We start from the raw sequence: 16,433 nt of genomic DNA, 5'->3' as shown, positions 1-16,433 counted from the left end.
AGTAAATAAACACAAATATTCTGCGCAGACGTGCTGCGGTTGCGTACATTTGTTATAACTTTCTGAAGCATATTATTTAAGTAATTTCCAAAGTTAAAGTTCTTTGAAACAGCTGATAACAAGAACAGCGCTTGACAGTTTATTTTTTGGAGACAAGACTAGACAAGACAATCAAAATCAAAAAGGCATTACATCATAACAGGTAAAAAAAACGTCCGTGTGTTGAGTCGTGACCTCGAATTTAATTCATTCGTGGGAAATATAGGTAACCAGCGAAACAATAGAAGCATTGTACTTAAGTTATGTCGAGGTATACTTTACACACATAAACTAGACGAGGCAGCACGGCGAAGCTTACATGAGAAATTAATCTACTTCGAGCTTATTTTACCTTCGCTCTTACATTTATACTTTGAGTATAAGTAAAGGATAAGGCTTTCACTTAAGGTTAAGAGTTTTTTAAAACTGCCCGCCAAACAGATCTTGATTGAATCTAAATATTGCTAATTTTTTCTTTCATTCCTCAAAAGAAAGCTAATCGCAGATAATTAAATACTCTTTAAATTAAATAACCATTTTGTAAGATATTAAAACCAGTTTCTAATTTGTTACATTTAAACCGTTTTTTATAATATTTTACAGATACACAAAGCCTTGTATTCAAAGCATTACATTTTCAAAGACTAAAACTTACATGTTTTGGTTTATGGTAGCTGCCAAAAAGTCGGCCATTTTGCAGGTTTGACGAAAACTGCTACACGTGTTCTGTAGGTTAATGCTCAAAAATAATTAATGTTCGCTTAGTTATTTATCTGAAAATCAATATTACGTTTAGGATTTATTTTTCAGGGCATTAAAATGGCAGTAACTAAGAAACCCGCGCCTAAAAAGGCTCAATTGCATCAAAAGGGTAAGAAGGGAGTTAAGGGTGGTCAAATCCGCGGTAAAGGAATGAAAAGGAAAATCAACTTGAAGTTTACAATTGACTGCACACACCCCGCTGAGGACAGCATCTTGGATGTCGGCAACTTCGAGAAATACCTCAAGGAGCATGTAAAGGTTGAGAACAAAACAAATAACCTAGGAAATCACGTTGTCATCGCTAGGGACAAGACGAAGGTTGCTATCAACGCAGGTTGGTGTCTTTTATTTTACATTGAATGAAAATATCATAAAGCCGAAATAAGCAAACTGTTGCCACAATTTTTACGTGATTTCCGTACAGCCGAACTTGATACGAGCAGTATAAAAACCGGCTATTCTTGGGACACAAAATCTGTGTGATTAATAAGTTAATGATAATAAAATCATTTTTCTCCTCTTTTTATGTAGATAATTATAAAAAAAAATATTTCGTGCGTACTGTATTTGAAAGCATATTGCAAGTTTGTTTACAAGGACTAGAAATGCCATATTGGAAATGTTTCCAATAGTTTTTCATTTCCATTCATCGTACCATATCATTGTTTTAGACATTCCCTTCTCCAAGAGGTACCTGAAATATTTGACAAAGCGGTACCTCAAGAAGAACAACCTCAGGGACTGGCTGCGTGTGGTTGCATCTGCTCATGATGCATATGAACTGCGTTACTTCAACATTAACGCTGACAGCGATAATGAAGACAATGAAGATTAAACTGTTGCTAAATAAAATAGTTTTACACTAGATTCAGTTTTATTTGTGCTGCTTTTCTTAAAACCCAGTTATTTAATTTTTGTAAAAAGAACAGAATTGTTAGACATATTTAAAGTAATTAATAAGCTTGCAAATTTTATAGTGGAAAATTACTCTAATAATCTAGCTAACTTACTCTTTATCATTCTAGATATTAACAGTGGTAGAGCCTTAACTTTTTCACATGAATTTGTGGGTTCACCTTGTACAATACAATTAACACAGAAGACAGGCATGAAGTGAAAGCAATTCCATGTCACATCTGATGGGTGTGTGTCTCAGAGGCCTAATTATAGTTTTCTTTCTAATAACGAAAGGCTGGGAAGGGAATCTGCATCCCTTCCTGTCAAAGCCAATGCAAATGCAATTGTGTATGTCAATGGGCAATGGTCGTTCTCACATTTCAATGTCATAGTATACAATTTTTTTTATAACAACCAATATACTGGTCTGACAAGTAAGCTTTTGCCTTTAGGCACTCCTATAGTGACAGCCACTTCTATATCCTAGGTTACATTTATTGATAAATAGAAAGCAAATTATAAGTAATACTTGACCGTATAAAGTATCCTAGTAAGATATGTGTGAAGTAAAACAACCCTCACTGGGCCAGCATGGTTGACTATGGCCTAGTTACCCCTAACTTAGGCTAGGCTTCGAGTCCCTCAGTGGGGACATATAGTAAGTTGATGATGATGGAAGTGTTCGGATTGTCATTCTAGTCCATTTTCCCACCCTTTTCTAAGAAAAGATGGATTGAGATGGAGTATGTAAAGTATGATAGGTTTTAAAATTAGGAGAGAAAAAGTAAAACAACATATAAATAATTGATAATTTTTAATATAATCATAATTCATTAATAACATGTGAATCGATGAAAAAAGGATCAAACTTATTAAACTAATTTCATCTAACTTTTGTACTTACTACAGCTAAGTATATAAGATTCATTGCCAAGTGTTGGGCAACTATACAAAATGCTCTTTATAACATTTAACTAATAACATAACTTGCACTGGAGTTTGACTATTAGTTTAGCTACCACTTAAGTACATGAAAATGTTGCTTAAGTTTTTTCTTATATTGTCTGGTATTAAATCACACAATTTCTCATGAATGAATTTATTAACACAATGTCTTGTTGCCATGAGTTTCATTAAAAGCCTCGATCCTTTTCTGTCGAAATAAAGATTTTCAATTTCATGTAAAATTGGTAAAAAATACTGTTGTTTAATTCGCTATAAACTAGCTACCATAGAATAAAATCTCACAGGGTTGCTACTTTATAAAAATTACCCCATTTTTAGGGTAAATCCAGTGCAAGGATTGCATTAGGGGTAACTCTCACTTGCCCGCGGCAATTTCCTTCATCCTGTTAAGTGCAGAGCCCGCTTTGAACCATGAGATTTGCTGCTCGTTCAGTGAGTGATTCAGCTTGATGCGTTCAACGCTGCCATCCTTGTGTTTGATTTCACAGTCGACTTGCTGTAATTATAAAATTAATAAATTAAATTAATTTATTTTAAAAAGTTACATTTTCTATATCAGAACCATTAAGTAAAGAGTACGATAAGGATAGACATTTTTTTATCTGTGATATCTTTTTAGCGAAGTTCTTTGTTTTTTATGTTAAACCAATTTTCCACTCGGAAACTTGCGTCTTTAGTCGCAACTGTGTCCAGTGGAATAGTATAAAAAAAGTGTCTTTATGTAAAATAACAAATAAAACTGTACACTTTGGAGTGCCTTATATTAGACGCCTTATCTATGACTGAAAATAAGACTTAGAATTTTTCTGGTTTGTTACCTTGCCGGGCGCGAGGTCCTTGAGTCCTAACAGGGAGATCTTGTCTGTTGGCTGAATCTTGTCGTAGTCAGCGGCGTTTGCGAATGTCAGCGGCAGCAGGCCTTGCTTCTTCAGGTTGGTCTCGTGGATTCTGTGTCAACAACAAATAAAGATATTACATAGCCAAACTTAACTAATCCGGTAGACGTAAGTAAAACTAAATTGCAGACAGTTTGTTCATTTCACTTCTAGTGTTTGATTTTCCTATTTAGGTTTTGTGTGTTTTGTGGTTACCTCGTCCTATCTCCATCCATTGGTATTAAGGTTCAATTACCTGGCAAATGACTTGACGATGATAGCTCGGCCACCGAGATGTCTAGGTTCGAGTGCGGCGTGCTCGCGGGAGGAGCCCTCGCCGTAGTTCTCGTCGCCAACAACACACCAGCGTGCGCCGGCCGCCTTGTAGGCGCGCGCGGTCGCCGGCACAGCGCCCCACTCCCCAGTTATCTGGTTACGGACCTTGTTCAGTTCACCGTTCTCCGCGTTTGTTGCTCTGTTGACAATATATTAGAAATAGTTATCATATACATACAAGCTGTCGCCCGCGATTCCGTCCGCGCGGAATAAAAAAAAAAACGTTAGTAGCCTATGAGTTTGTTCCAGGCTAAACTCTGCATCTTTACCAAATTACAAACAACCATCCATCTATCTAAACATTCGCATTTATAATATTAGTAAGATTTATTAATTTGGCGTGTCGGTATGAAATATTTGCATTGCTGATAAGTAAAAACCAATTTTTAAAATGCTTGTCTGTCTGTTCGTTTGGCCGCGTTTGTTCCGAGTAATCTTCGGAACGGGTGGACCGATTTTGACGGGACTTGAACTGGAAGGTAGTTAATGGACGCGGGCATATTATAGCATACTTTTTAAAACTCTGAGTAGACGAAGTCAAAGGCGACTGTTAGTCTTAAATATCATATATACAAAGTACTCACGTGATAAACATATTATTGGAGATGTTATCAAGATGTCCTCTGTACTTGAGCCAGGGTCCGGCGGCGGAGATGTGGTCGGTGGTGCATTTGCCCTTCACCTTGATGAGGATGGTCATCTCGCTGAGATCCTTGCCGTCCCACTTGTCGAACGGCTCCAGGAGTTGCAGACGGTCAGATGTCGGGGATACGTCGACTGCCACCTCTGTAAATATTCGTTTTTACAATGTTTTTTGATTAAAACCACGATTTCTTTTGGTAAAGAAAAATATAACACAGATTTTATTAAGTTTCAATGAAAATATTAAAAAAAAATTTTTATTTGCATCAAAAGACGTCATTTTCATACTTCTCAGTAAAATATTATTATTATAAAGTGGTAAAATTTGATTGTTTGCATTGAATACAAATAGATTCCGACTATTCAATGCAACTACTGAACCAATTTGGAAAATTCTTTAACTGTTAGGAAACTACACTATTCCTGTATGATTCTGCCTATATTTATAACTAGATATTAGATGAAATTGTTATATAACGACTTAATATACATACTGGAGCCGTCAGCGGGCGGGTGCTGGTATGTGTCCTGACCGGGGTCGAAGCCTTTAGCGGGCAGCTCGTCAGCGAATGGGTCCGACAGCTTGAACTTCTTGCCATCTTTGCCAGTCAGCTCGTCCGACAACGGATTGAAGTCCAAACGACCTGGTGAAATATTATTAATATTTTATTAATAAAAAATGACTAGATATTTTATACCAAACAGAATATGAGAGAACAATAAAGATATACATTTTTAAGAGTTTTATAATCTCCAATGTATAGAAAATTATTCGAAGACATTTTCAAAGTTAATCTACACATTGCGTTTAATTTAAGTCTGTCTGTCCGCAAATCTTTGTTTGTTCCGAGTAAACTTCGAAACGTCTGGGCCCATTTTAACTAGATTTTTACTGGAAAATACCTGATGAGGGCGGCAGTAACTTAAGCTATTTTTTATTCAAAGAAGTCGCAGGCAACAACTAGTTCTAGATAAATTCGATAGCCAATATGCATATGGTGCCTATTCAGATAGTTTCGTGTACATTGAAGAATTTGTTACTATGTATAACATGTATAATGATATCTGACCAGCAATGGATAGCGCGGTGACGAGCTCAGGGCTGGTGACGAAGCAGTGTGTGGCGGGGTTGGCGTCATTCCGTCCGGTGAAGTTGCGGTTGTATGAAGTCACGATGGTGTTCTTCTCCCCCTTCTTCACGTCCTGACGGTCCCATTGTCCGATGCATGGACCACATGCGTTTGCTAATACCTATAATATTAAATATAATATGGAATTAAAACAGCACACCACTGTCAGAAAACAAATAAAACAGGAAGAATTTAAAAATATTAAAAGGACAATGTCTATACGTTTCAGTTGTTTTGTGAAATTTTGAACGGATGTTGTATGATAAAGATGGCTAAAATTATTAACACAAACGACAAAGTTTAGTAACGTAAATGTGCAATTTCAACAAAATTTACCGCGGGTTTCCGAGACCAAAATCAATTTATAAGACATATTGTCATCCCTATCATTATCTTTGACAAACCAGAGATATCTGATATGTCCTAAACGTAGATTTATGACTGAGAAATCCACGGTTAGGTTTTGCATATGCAAATATATGCATATATATGCATATAAAAGATATATTTGTACTCACAGTGCCTCCAAAGTCCCTGAGGGTCTGTGCGATGCCGTCTCTCTCAATAGTGGCGCGGACTTGCTCCGAGCCGGGGGTCACGTTGAACGGGATCTTGGACTTCAGACCGTGACCTAACGCCTGGATAAAAAAAAGTTTTACATGAATAATTCTAGAAATAAAAATATAAATAAAGTCTAGAATCTAAAGTTCCTTTATTGTTTATGGAAGTAGAAAATCTTGTTGGTTCCGCCCACTTATTTTACATACATGTTGGCCGAAGCTTGCCGAGTGAAGGCCAATACGAGTTTAAACAAATTAGTACAAGACAAGTGTCTATATGTTTGGCAAGTCTATCAGACACCAATGCGCCAACATTTGTACGTTGACGCCGATTGATAGCAAACAATGAAAATGTATTTTCTTTACTTTGGTATTCGCCATCACTTGGCAATCTTCGGCCAACATATAGAGCTTTATAAAAAAAAACTATCAGTTGCCTTCGTCCGTTATTACCTCTTTAACAATGCTGGCACATCGTCCCATGTCCTCGTAGGATGAGTTGGTGCAGGAACCGATGAGGCCGACGCGGATGTCTACCGGCCAGTCGTTCTTCTTGGCAGCCTCGCCCAGCTTCGAGATGGGGTTGGCCAGGTCAGGGGTGAAAGGTCCGTTTACATGCGGCTCCAATGTTGATAAGTCGATTTCGATTAACTGAAAGAGAAGTTCGAAAAAAAAATTACATAAAAAAAAAAAAATTGACGTATAAACCCAAAAAAAGTGGTACTTACTTGGTCGTAAGGTGCTTTAGAGTCGGGAGTGAGCAAATGTTTGAAGGAGTTTGCTTTGGCGGCAATGTCGTGACGGCCTGTTGACTTAAGGTACGCTTCCATGCGAGAGTTGTAGGGGAACACCTACAAATAAAATTAAATAACACAAGATGTTCAAAAAATTACCTAAATCACAATAATAAAAACAATTCAATTGTTTCTTTTAATAACAATACTATTATAAAATCTTTAGAATGATTTAAAATTCGGGGCAACACTAAAATTTAGTATGTTGATACGGGGACATGTAAAATTTTCCTATAATACAACCCACTGCCACACTAAGAATCGATTAATCGTTATTTAAGTTTAGATTTCTCGTACTAAATCCACACAAAGTACCACAATTACAATTGTGAAATAATAAAGTAAAGATTAAATATGACAAATCTATACTAAGGGTTCTCTCAAAGTAAACAATTAACAACTCTACAGCGGTAATTCATTTGAAGACTGTGAATATGACAGCTAACAAGTTCAGTGTTACGCGAAGCATTCAGAGTGTTAAACTCACACTGGTGGTGGCGCCGATTTCAGCTCCCATGTTGCAGATGGTGGCCATTCCAGTGCAAGAGATGGAGTCTACTCCTGGCCCGTGGTACTCCACGATGGCGCCTGTACCACCCTTCACTGTCAGGATGCCGGCAACCTTCAGGATCACATCCTTAGGACTTGTCCAGCCTTTTAGTTGACCTAAGAAGAAATTTGACATTAAACATTTCCCGATTTTTCAAATACTGGGGCTAGCAAAATTAAGAGAATTATTTTTCCGCAGTGTAAATTACAAGATATTAGCGTGGATTTTCACTTTATTTCAATACTAGCTGTCGTCCGCGACTCCGTCTACGTAGAATTAAACAAACTTAATAAGTAGCTTATATGTTTTTTTTTCAAGAATCATTGAGCCGCTCCAGAGATACCTTCAAACAAACATCCATCCATCTAAACATTCGCATTTATAATATTATTAAGTAATATTGTTATATATTTCTTAAGTATAATAGAAACAAAATCAATTTAAAACATTCTAATATCTATTTAAAATCTACTGATATTTGCTTTATTTTATCTAACACCTGCAAGATTCCATGAAATTCAACACCATTCGGAGGCACTAAACGTGTTAACTGCACAGTACATAGTTAGTTTTCACTGGAAAAAAACAGCTAAACAAATAACTTTCATGTTTTTAGGATTCCGTACCACGAAAGGAAAAAAACGGAACCCTTATAGGATAAATTTGTTGTTAATCCGTCTGTCTGACCCTTGTTTTTATTAAAAAAATTGTTGTGTCAGAGAATAACAAAAAATATAACGAAAACAATTTAATTTGTTGCAAGTTGAATTATTTTGACGTAATTCTAGATTATGTTATATTTTTGATATGAGGTAATTGGTTTAGTAAATACTTGATAAAAGTTTTTGATAAAGAATTTTCAGATGCATTAATCATACGTAGAAATAATAAAAAATATAACATAACAGTAGCCAAAAGATAATATATTTGTTTAGATTAATTATGAGGGAATATTACGAAATTTTAATTTTTACTAATATTAAAAAAAGGAAAACGACAAAGAGGACGACAAATCAAAAGATGGGAAGACGACTTACCCAAGGGATGACGAACATTAGCGCGCGATAGAGAGGTGTGGAAGAGACTAGTGGAGGCCTATGTCAAGGGACAACCTGACACGCAACGGGATGCTGGGCAATCGATTATACATCTAACATAGGTTAATTACTAGAAAATAAGTTTGTCAATATTGTATTATAACATTAAGTTTAATAATTGTCAGCGAATAAAGGCTTTATCCATCCATCCATCCAATATTATAAGTGTGAAAGTTTAGATGGATGTTTGTTAGAAGGTATCTCCAGAACAGCTGCATGTATTTCGCTGTAATTTTGCATTTATGTAGAACAAGGAAGTACGCATAGACTGCTATAATTGCGCGCGGACGGAGTCGTGGACGACAACTAGTGTTACAAAAGTACGGCGGATGTAAGAGACGAGTGATAAAAGATCTGATTTATGATTTTAGTATTTTTATCTTTGGAGTAAATATATCGGATAAACAAATGATATCTGTTGCAAACTAATGAAAAAGTTGCCAAATATTTGATTATGTCCAAAAAGGTTTCCATTGCCGAATACAAAAAAAAAAACAAAAAAAACATCATATTGTCCTCCTCCTTTCGTTCCATCTCGAAAAAACATACATAACGAACGTAACGATATGTTGGGTGTTTCCGTTGGACCGATCGAATAGGTCCAAAGGTTTTTTCCCATTGGGCCGATATGTTTTGGAACGGATCAGAAATGGATTAGTCAAGAAAAAAATAGCCGACAGCTCCCTGAATGTATTTCATTGTTTGTTTACGAAATCATTAGACATTCCGAAAGGTTATCAATTACTACCAACTAGGGTTTAATGAGAACTCAAAGCAATTAGTTAATTCATAATGTCCAAAGTACATTAGTATTATGCCATCCAAACTTTAGGGAAGCTCGCAATTTCGTATAACAAGTTTATGTTTCGACGGGGCATAAAGGTCGTAGTGGTACTATACAATTTAATTTTTTGACGTCTTAAGTCCAATGCGCAGCGCACCTCCTGTTTCCCCAACATCCCCTTACGCTCCGCAATATCTTAAATTGTGTTTTACGCATGTTCCGAGCTGTTAAGTTGTTTGATTTCCCCGCTGATCTATATAAATGGATAGGTGATTGCTTGAAAATGACAGCTCCGCTTCGTTCCGATTCTAACGCACCTATTTATGTAATCAGCGCCAAAATTAAAAATCAAATAGGCACAAATTACTACGTCTTATAGCCATTCCATTTATAGAGGTCAGTGGATTAGTGATATACCACCAGTAAGCCATAGAGTTGGAATCTTATAATACAAAATGCATAAGTAATGTTATCTTATACGCGTGAATAATCAGTCCTGTCATGTGAGAACTTTGAGTTTAATATGTCGTTGTAAATTGGTCTTGTCTACTGCGCATTTTGCATATCCATACGTCAGAAGAAAACAATCTTTATCACGTATTGCGCAAGAGTTATATTTGTATAGTAAGATACAATCGCCATATAACTGAAATTAACATAGGTAACCTTATTGCGCAATGTTATAGGAGTTGTTTACATTAAAATTTTGTAAGCTATTAAATGAACTGTTTTTGTAGCCAAAAGAACTGTTAGTTTGGAGTGAATTTTATTCTAAAACATACAAGTAAATGGCGGTGGCTCAGTGCTCAAGCACTTGACTTGCAATCTGCAGGTCCTGGGTTCGAATCCCGCCATGTACCAATGTGTTTTTCTATTTCCGATTTACATATGTACATTTATACGACGTTCTTACGGTGAAGGAAGACATCGTGATGCAACCTGCAGATATCTGAGCAACCTCGGTGGGGACGTATAGTGAGGTGATGATGATGATACAAGTAAAATGATCTACAAAACATTTGTTAATAACTTTGTTGAAAATAATTTGCAAATTCAATAGTCATTTCCATTGCTTATAAGCAATTATATGTTGTATTTTAATAAGGACTTCACACATAACATTGAATTTCTTCAATATATGCATTGTCACGATGTTTTCCTTCACCTTCACGTCGAACGAGAACGAAAAACACAATGGTACATGGCAGAGATCGAACCTGGACTTGTTAATCAAGAAACGCTTAACAACTGCGATCCTAACATAAGAGATTGAAATTAGAGTCATCAACCTGCCCTTGTCCCTATTCAGGGTCGGCACAGTATGAACTACTTCTCCATATATCTCTATCAGACGTCTTATCTGAATTTACCCCATTCTTACGCATATCTTCTTTCATACAATCCATCCATACTATATTCAAACTCATTACTATTTAGGGTTCCGTACCTCGATAGGAAAAAAACGGAACCCTTATAGGATCACTTTGTTGTCCGTCCGTTTGTTTGTCAAGACTCTTTTTTGTTTATCATCTCTCAGCTTTGAAAGAAAAAGTGAAACGTAATATGAAAACACTTGGCTAACACGATAAGAAATGCGCATTGGGATCTGGCGTCGGGCCATACAGAATTTTATTTTTATTAATACCTCGTATTAGGCAATACATATACTGCTGTTATATTTTCTACCTTCTATACAAGTAAGAAGGTATATATTCGCTTGAGTTGTTATAAAAAATTATTGTGATTGTGTTTCAATTACGCGTCAATTCAAACCACTTTATGTTGACTAAAATACAAGCAAATATAGTTAACAAACATATACACATATGTATGTGAATATTACAAGCCGTATTTAACAATTGTTTATATTTTCGTTACTTATTAAGCATTTTATCGACTATCTTAATATATGTATAAAATACTAGTTGTCCCCCGCGATACTGTCCGTGTGGAATTAAAAAAAACTTAATAAGTAGCCTATGTGTTCTTCCAGACTATGTTCTACATGTATGCTAAATTTCATCAAAATCCGTTCAATTGTTACGGAGATATCTTCAAACAAACAAACATTCATACATCCAAACATTCTCATCTATATATAAAAGAAAGTCGTGTTAGTTACACTATTTATAACTCAAGAACGGCTTGAGATATGAAGATATGGCTGAAAATTGGTGAGGAGGTAACTTACAGCCAGTAGACAGACATACGATACTATTTATTCAATTTTTTTTCGAATTTATGCCTTGAAGAGCTGCTTTTTATTTAACTTACTAATATTATAAATGCGAATGTTTAGATGGATGTGATGTGGATGGATGGATGGGTGGGCTAAACTATTTTTTTTTATATATCCACGCGGACGGAGTCGCGGGCGACAGCTAGTTTAAAATATTAGTAAAAAGTAAGACATTATTACTTTTGTTTACGAGATATATTTGCAAAGGTCAATAATGTTATCATGAATCCGGTTAAATTCGGCAGCTCTCTGATAGCAATGGCTGAATGAACACTTTTAAATCTTGATATAAACAATCGAAAAAAATAAACAAAATTAATCATTTAAATAAAAATATGTTGTACCTTAATTATCTATTAATAGTACGTGCTACATAAAAATTTAACCTTTTTTATTTGGATGGATTTTAATATATCTTACTAATATTATAAATGCGAATCTTTAGATGGATGGATGGATGGATGGATGTTTGAAGTTATCCCCAGAACGGCTGAAAGGATCTCAATTAAATTTGTCATAAATAAAGAACATAGTCTAGAAAAACACATAGGTTACTAATGATGTTTTTTTAACTCCGCGCGGACGGAGTCGAGGGTTATCGCTAGTTTACTATAAATTGTCTGAAGTGTGGATTCTTTATATCCGCTTAAAATCCAGAATAACTCAAGAAATCTGGATAAATTTTAGCACAGAAACTACCAACTCAGTTTTTAATACCACATTGACGAAGTCGCGAGTGACGGGTGGTATACGTTAACATATAATGTGTCTATATGAATTTATCTCTGTCTGTCTGTCCGTAAGCACCAGATCGATAGGAAAGATTTGATTGCGTGGAATACACTCCGAAGTTACTAAACCGATTTGAAAATTCTTCCACTGAAGAGAAACTACAATATTCACTAGTGACCATAATATTATAAATGCGAATATTTAGTTTGTTTGTAGGTATCTCTAGAACGGCTGAACGGATCTTAATTAAATATGACATAAATATAGAACATAGTCTGGAAAAACATAAAGAGTAGCCTTTATGTTTTCCAAGATTAAGTTATTTTTTTTAATCCGCACGGACAGATACGCGGGCGACAGCTAGTATTAAATAAAACAACTTACCAGTAAGTTTAACACCGATCACTTTAGGGCATTTCAGTTCCCAAGGTATGTCAGCCATTACGTCCACAGCATCAGCACCTCCAACACCTGAATATTTTTTAATGATTAATAAAAAAATTAGACAACATTTTTCACTAAACCAGTTTACTAAATTTATAAGTTAAAAAAAAAATCTCTCTAAAGTTATATTTCTTACAATTGTAAGCGTAAGTATTTTTTATATAATATGTAACATATATTTGATGTTTGCCAATTATTTAAATGTTACTAATATTAAAAATGTAATTGTTTAGATGGATGTTTGTTTGATGGTATCTCCGGAAAGGCTGAATGGACTCCGCAGAAATTTGGCATAAATGTAGAACATAGTCTGGAAGAACACAAAGGCTACAAATAATTTTTTACCTTAATTCCGTGCGGAGTCGCAGACGACAGCTAGTCATTAATATAAATTTGTTTGAAATTTAATTAAGTTTGATTATTATTTTTATGATGGTATACTTTACCAATGCAAAGACCACCAAGTCCACCGCCATTAGGTGTGTGAGAGTCTGTGCCAATCATCAGCAGTCCTGGGAACGCATAGTTCTCCAGGATGATCTGATGGATAATACCGGAGCCCGGTTTCCAGAAACCCACACCGTACTTAGCTCCCGCTGTCTCCAAGAACTTATATACTTCTTTGTTCAGGTCCTAAGTTAAATTATATAGAAGTTAAAGGTTGATGGGTTTGAGAATTATTGTAATATATTAAGTATGTAAAATTATATTTAATTATTTTTTCTATGTAAAAGGACTTCATAAAATTTTCGAGGTAGAAACTTCATTTCAAAAAACCAAAGCATTTTTTTCCTGTATAACATATTCAAATGATAAAAAAATAACAAAAAAATTCTCGTTCAAAATCCTTTAAATGTGAACAGATTAAAATGATATTTAATTAGCATAGGATTTAAAAATAACTCCACTCACCTTTGCTCTAGCCAAGTCTTTAACACCACCAACTTGTGCTTCAATTAAATGATCACAGTGGATAGTAGAGGGTACAGCAACTCGTGGTAGACCGGACGAGATGAATTGTAACATAGCCATTTGTGCGGTGGCATCCTGCATGGCGACACGGTCAGGCCGTAAGCGGAGGTAGCTGGTACCTCGCTCCATTTCCTAAGAATATTTAAATAATGATAAATATTGATTTAGTTTAAGTCATCATCATATACCCACTGAGGGGCTTGAAGCCTACCCTAAGTCCGGAGGACTGGGTCATAATCAACCACGCTGTACCAGTGGGGGTTAACTTCACACACATCTTTGAATTTCTTTACAGATATGTGCAGGTTGTATAATGTTTTCTTTTATCGTAAGAACATTAGATAAATGTACATATGTAAATCGAAAAACATATTGGTACATAGCGGGATTCGAACCCAGGACCAGCAGATTACAAGTCATGTGCTTAACCCTTGAGCCAACTATTCTCTACTTAGTTAAAGAAATGAATGGAAATTGTAATCAACTTTAACAAAAAACAATTGACTAATGTTCTTTTTATGTTTATAAATACTATATGGCTGAAAATATTAATGGACATTATTTGTGTTCAATTTTTAAAGTCAACCAACGTTGACTAAGGTCAAGTCATCTCTATCTTAGAGTAGACTCCGAGTCCCCTAATGGTGACAACGATTTGGTTCCGAGAATCTTAATTGGTATACCTTAAATCATTAATCTACTGTGAAGGCAACAATTATGTCAAAATGTTAGAGGTACAACCAAGAATGTATTAAAAATACATTGCATTAAAAAGGATGAGGTTAAATAAAAAGTTTTCATTTATAGAAAAAAGTGTTACAAATGCAAAAAAAAACTATCTGCAAATGTAATGAATTAAAAAAAAAAAGTACAATCTAATAGTCAATATACATATGTTATTTAGATTGAATTATTTAAATCTATTTTAAAGTTAAAATTTAGTATCAATCACCTGGTAAGTTTGCTATCATACAAAAAATCATGGCAGCATTGAATGTGTTACAAACAATATTTTTTTTACTAATTACATTATTCCACATATATAAACTATTGTACATTTTAATACTCTTTTCCGCTTTATATCTGTTCTCCAAATTTATCCTAGGTATTTAGTCATCTATTACATTTAAATTTAATTTCAAACAATGTACGTAAATAATTTATGGATTTTACAACTTACCATTGCTGTAATGTTAATTTAAATTTATTTAATTTATATTCATAGTCTGTGTTTTTTGTATATTAATTTTTATGGCAAACAAATACTTTACTTAAAAAAATTACTTTTAAAGTCTTTATTTTCTCATTAAATTATTTTATGCTATTTAAGTAACTGTCGAAACTCAAATCAATTATATAAGATTTATGTTTTTTCAATTTCTGAAATATTTTCGAATAAATTGCCTGATAATTAATTAAAAATAATCAATAATTACTGACCTGTCCTTTAGGGTCATCCAAATGAGAGTAGAGCACCTTTTCAGACAAGGTCATATCCCGACCTAACCTCTTCTTTACCACCTCCAAATTTTTCGTTAACTTCTCGTAAGGCAATGGGGCTTTGTCGAACTTCGACATAGCAACCTAGAACACATTTTAATGACATTAGAAACATTTATTTTAAGTCTTACTAGATTTTTTCGACACTTGGATTGATTACATAACAATATTTGGTATCACTGAAAACACTGTTAAACAGGCATTTTAAGTTTTAAAATGTACCTGAGCGGCTGCTGCGGTGAGGGGTGACACGCTGAAGCATCTTTGTTGAATCTCCAAGAGTACAGTTCGGGTCCTGCTACCCTACAATCAGTCAAAGGTTATGAAGACGAAAATTGTAGTTTTAGGCATTAATTCAAGAGAACACCTGAGAAAACTAATCGTATCAATTACTGATGACCCCACTGACCCCAGACAGTTTATTTTACGCAAGTTGACCTGTCCGTTCAATACTTAATAGTAAATTTAATAACATTGATAACGGCGTAAACAAACTTCTGATAACTGTAGGCCGCAATTATGCTAATAAGGGCAATTATTACTTATTATTACATTGCACGTGGATAAATTTAATGTTAAATCTTACCTGGCCATGCAAAACTCTAATACAGTGAGCCATGGTTGCCGGACTTACTTATATCAATAAAATTGAGTTTAATAATCTTATTAAATAAATTAAGGCCACATCGATCACACAAAAAATCTGGCCGTTTATCAGCTTTTGCACCTTTACGCAAATTTATACACGTATCACTCGCTGTTTAGCCACTACTTGCTACCACTTGCTGCAGCCGAATAATTTGGCAGATAATTCAGCAAGTAGACGTATACATTGTATTTGTATGTGTATATTGAAGTTATTTTGACATAAGCACAAAACAGTGATGTTCAGTGCCTCGACCAATCGACCTCAACGCTACTAAGAATAAACTAAAACAAAATTGGTTTGAATAGTTTGCTATGTAATGTGAATGTGACCGCATTCAAGCCAATACGAACGCGTACAGAAATATGTTGTTTGATAATTCATCCTATTAGCCTTCTTTAATAGTTTACAGTTTTGTGCAGTGCATTATTATTTTTTTTAATTTTGGGTCAAAGCTAATGGTATTTC

General features: G+C 34.9%; 2 protein-coding genes across 3 annotated transcripts; one reads left to right on the top strand and one right to left on the bottom strand.

Annotated features, from left to right (window-relative positions):
• Nucleotides 1-661: 661 nt before the first annotated feature.
• On the top strand, nucleotides 662-1,666 carry RpL22 (ribosomal protein L22). 2 transcript variants are annotated; one of them, XM_013317120.1, is made up of 3 exons: nucleotides 662-771; nucleotides 850-1,135; nucleotides 1,473-1,666. In XM_013317120.1, exons 2-3 carry the CDS (start codon nucleotides 859-861, stop codon nucleotides 1,634-1,636), a joined length of 441 nt encoding a protein of 146 aa, XP_013172574.1. In that variant the 5' UTR covers nucleotides 662-771; nucleotides 850-858; the 3' UTR covers nucleotides 1,637-1,666.
• Nucleotides 1,667-2,936: 1,270 nt separating this feature from the next.
• Nucleotides 2,937-16,165, bottom strand: mAcon1 (Mitochondrial aconitase 1). Its single transcript, XM_013316792.1, has 16 exons — nucleotides 15,906-16,165; nucleotides 15,542-15,622; nucleotides 15,260-15,403; nucleotides 13,760-13,951; nucleotides 13,294-13,480; nucleotides 12,788-12,874; nucleotides 7,489-7,667; nucleotides 6,936-7,058; nucleotides 6,661-6,858; nucleotides 6,166-6,285; nucleotides 5,588-5,768; nucleotides 5,012-5,161; nucleotides 4,460-4,661; nucleotides 3,796-4,014; nucleotides 3,483-3,612; nucleotides 2,937-3,160 (listed from the first exon to the last, which is right to left on the bottom strand). Exons 1-16 carry the CDS (start codon nucleotides 15,936-15,938, stop codon nucleotides 3,020-3,022), a joined length of 2,367 nt encoding a protein of 788 aa, XP_013172246.1. The 5' UTR covers nucleotides 15,939-16,165; the 3' UTR covers nucleotides 2,937-3,019.
• Between the last annotated feature and the right edge of the window lie 268 nt (nucleotides 16,166-16,433).

The sequence above is a fragment of the Papilio xuthus genome, unplaced genomic scaffold (genome assembly GCF_000836235.2).
Source record: "Papilio xuthus unplaced genomic scaffold, Pxut_1.1 DF826945.1, whole genome shotgun sequence".
In the NCBI taxonomy this organism is placed as follows: Eukaryota; Metazoa; Arthropoda; class Insecta; order Lepidoptera; family Papilionidae; genus Papilio; species Papilio xuthus.
Note: the sequence above shows the minus strand (reverse complement) of the source record. Positions and strands in the feature narration are given on the sequence as shown.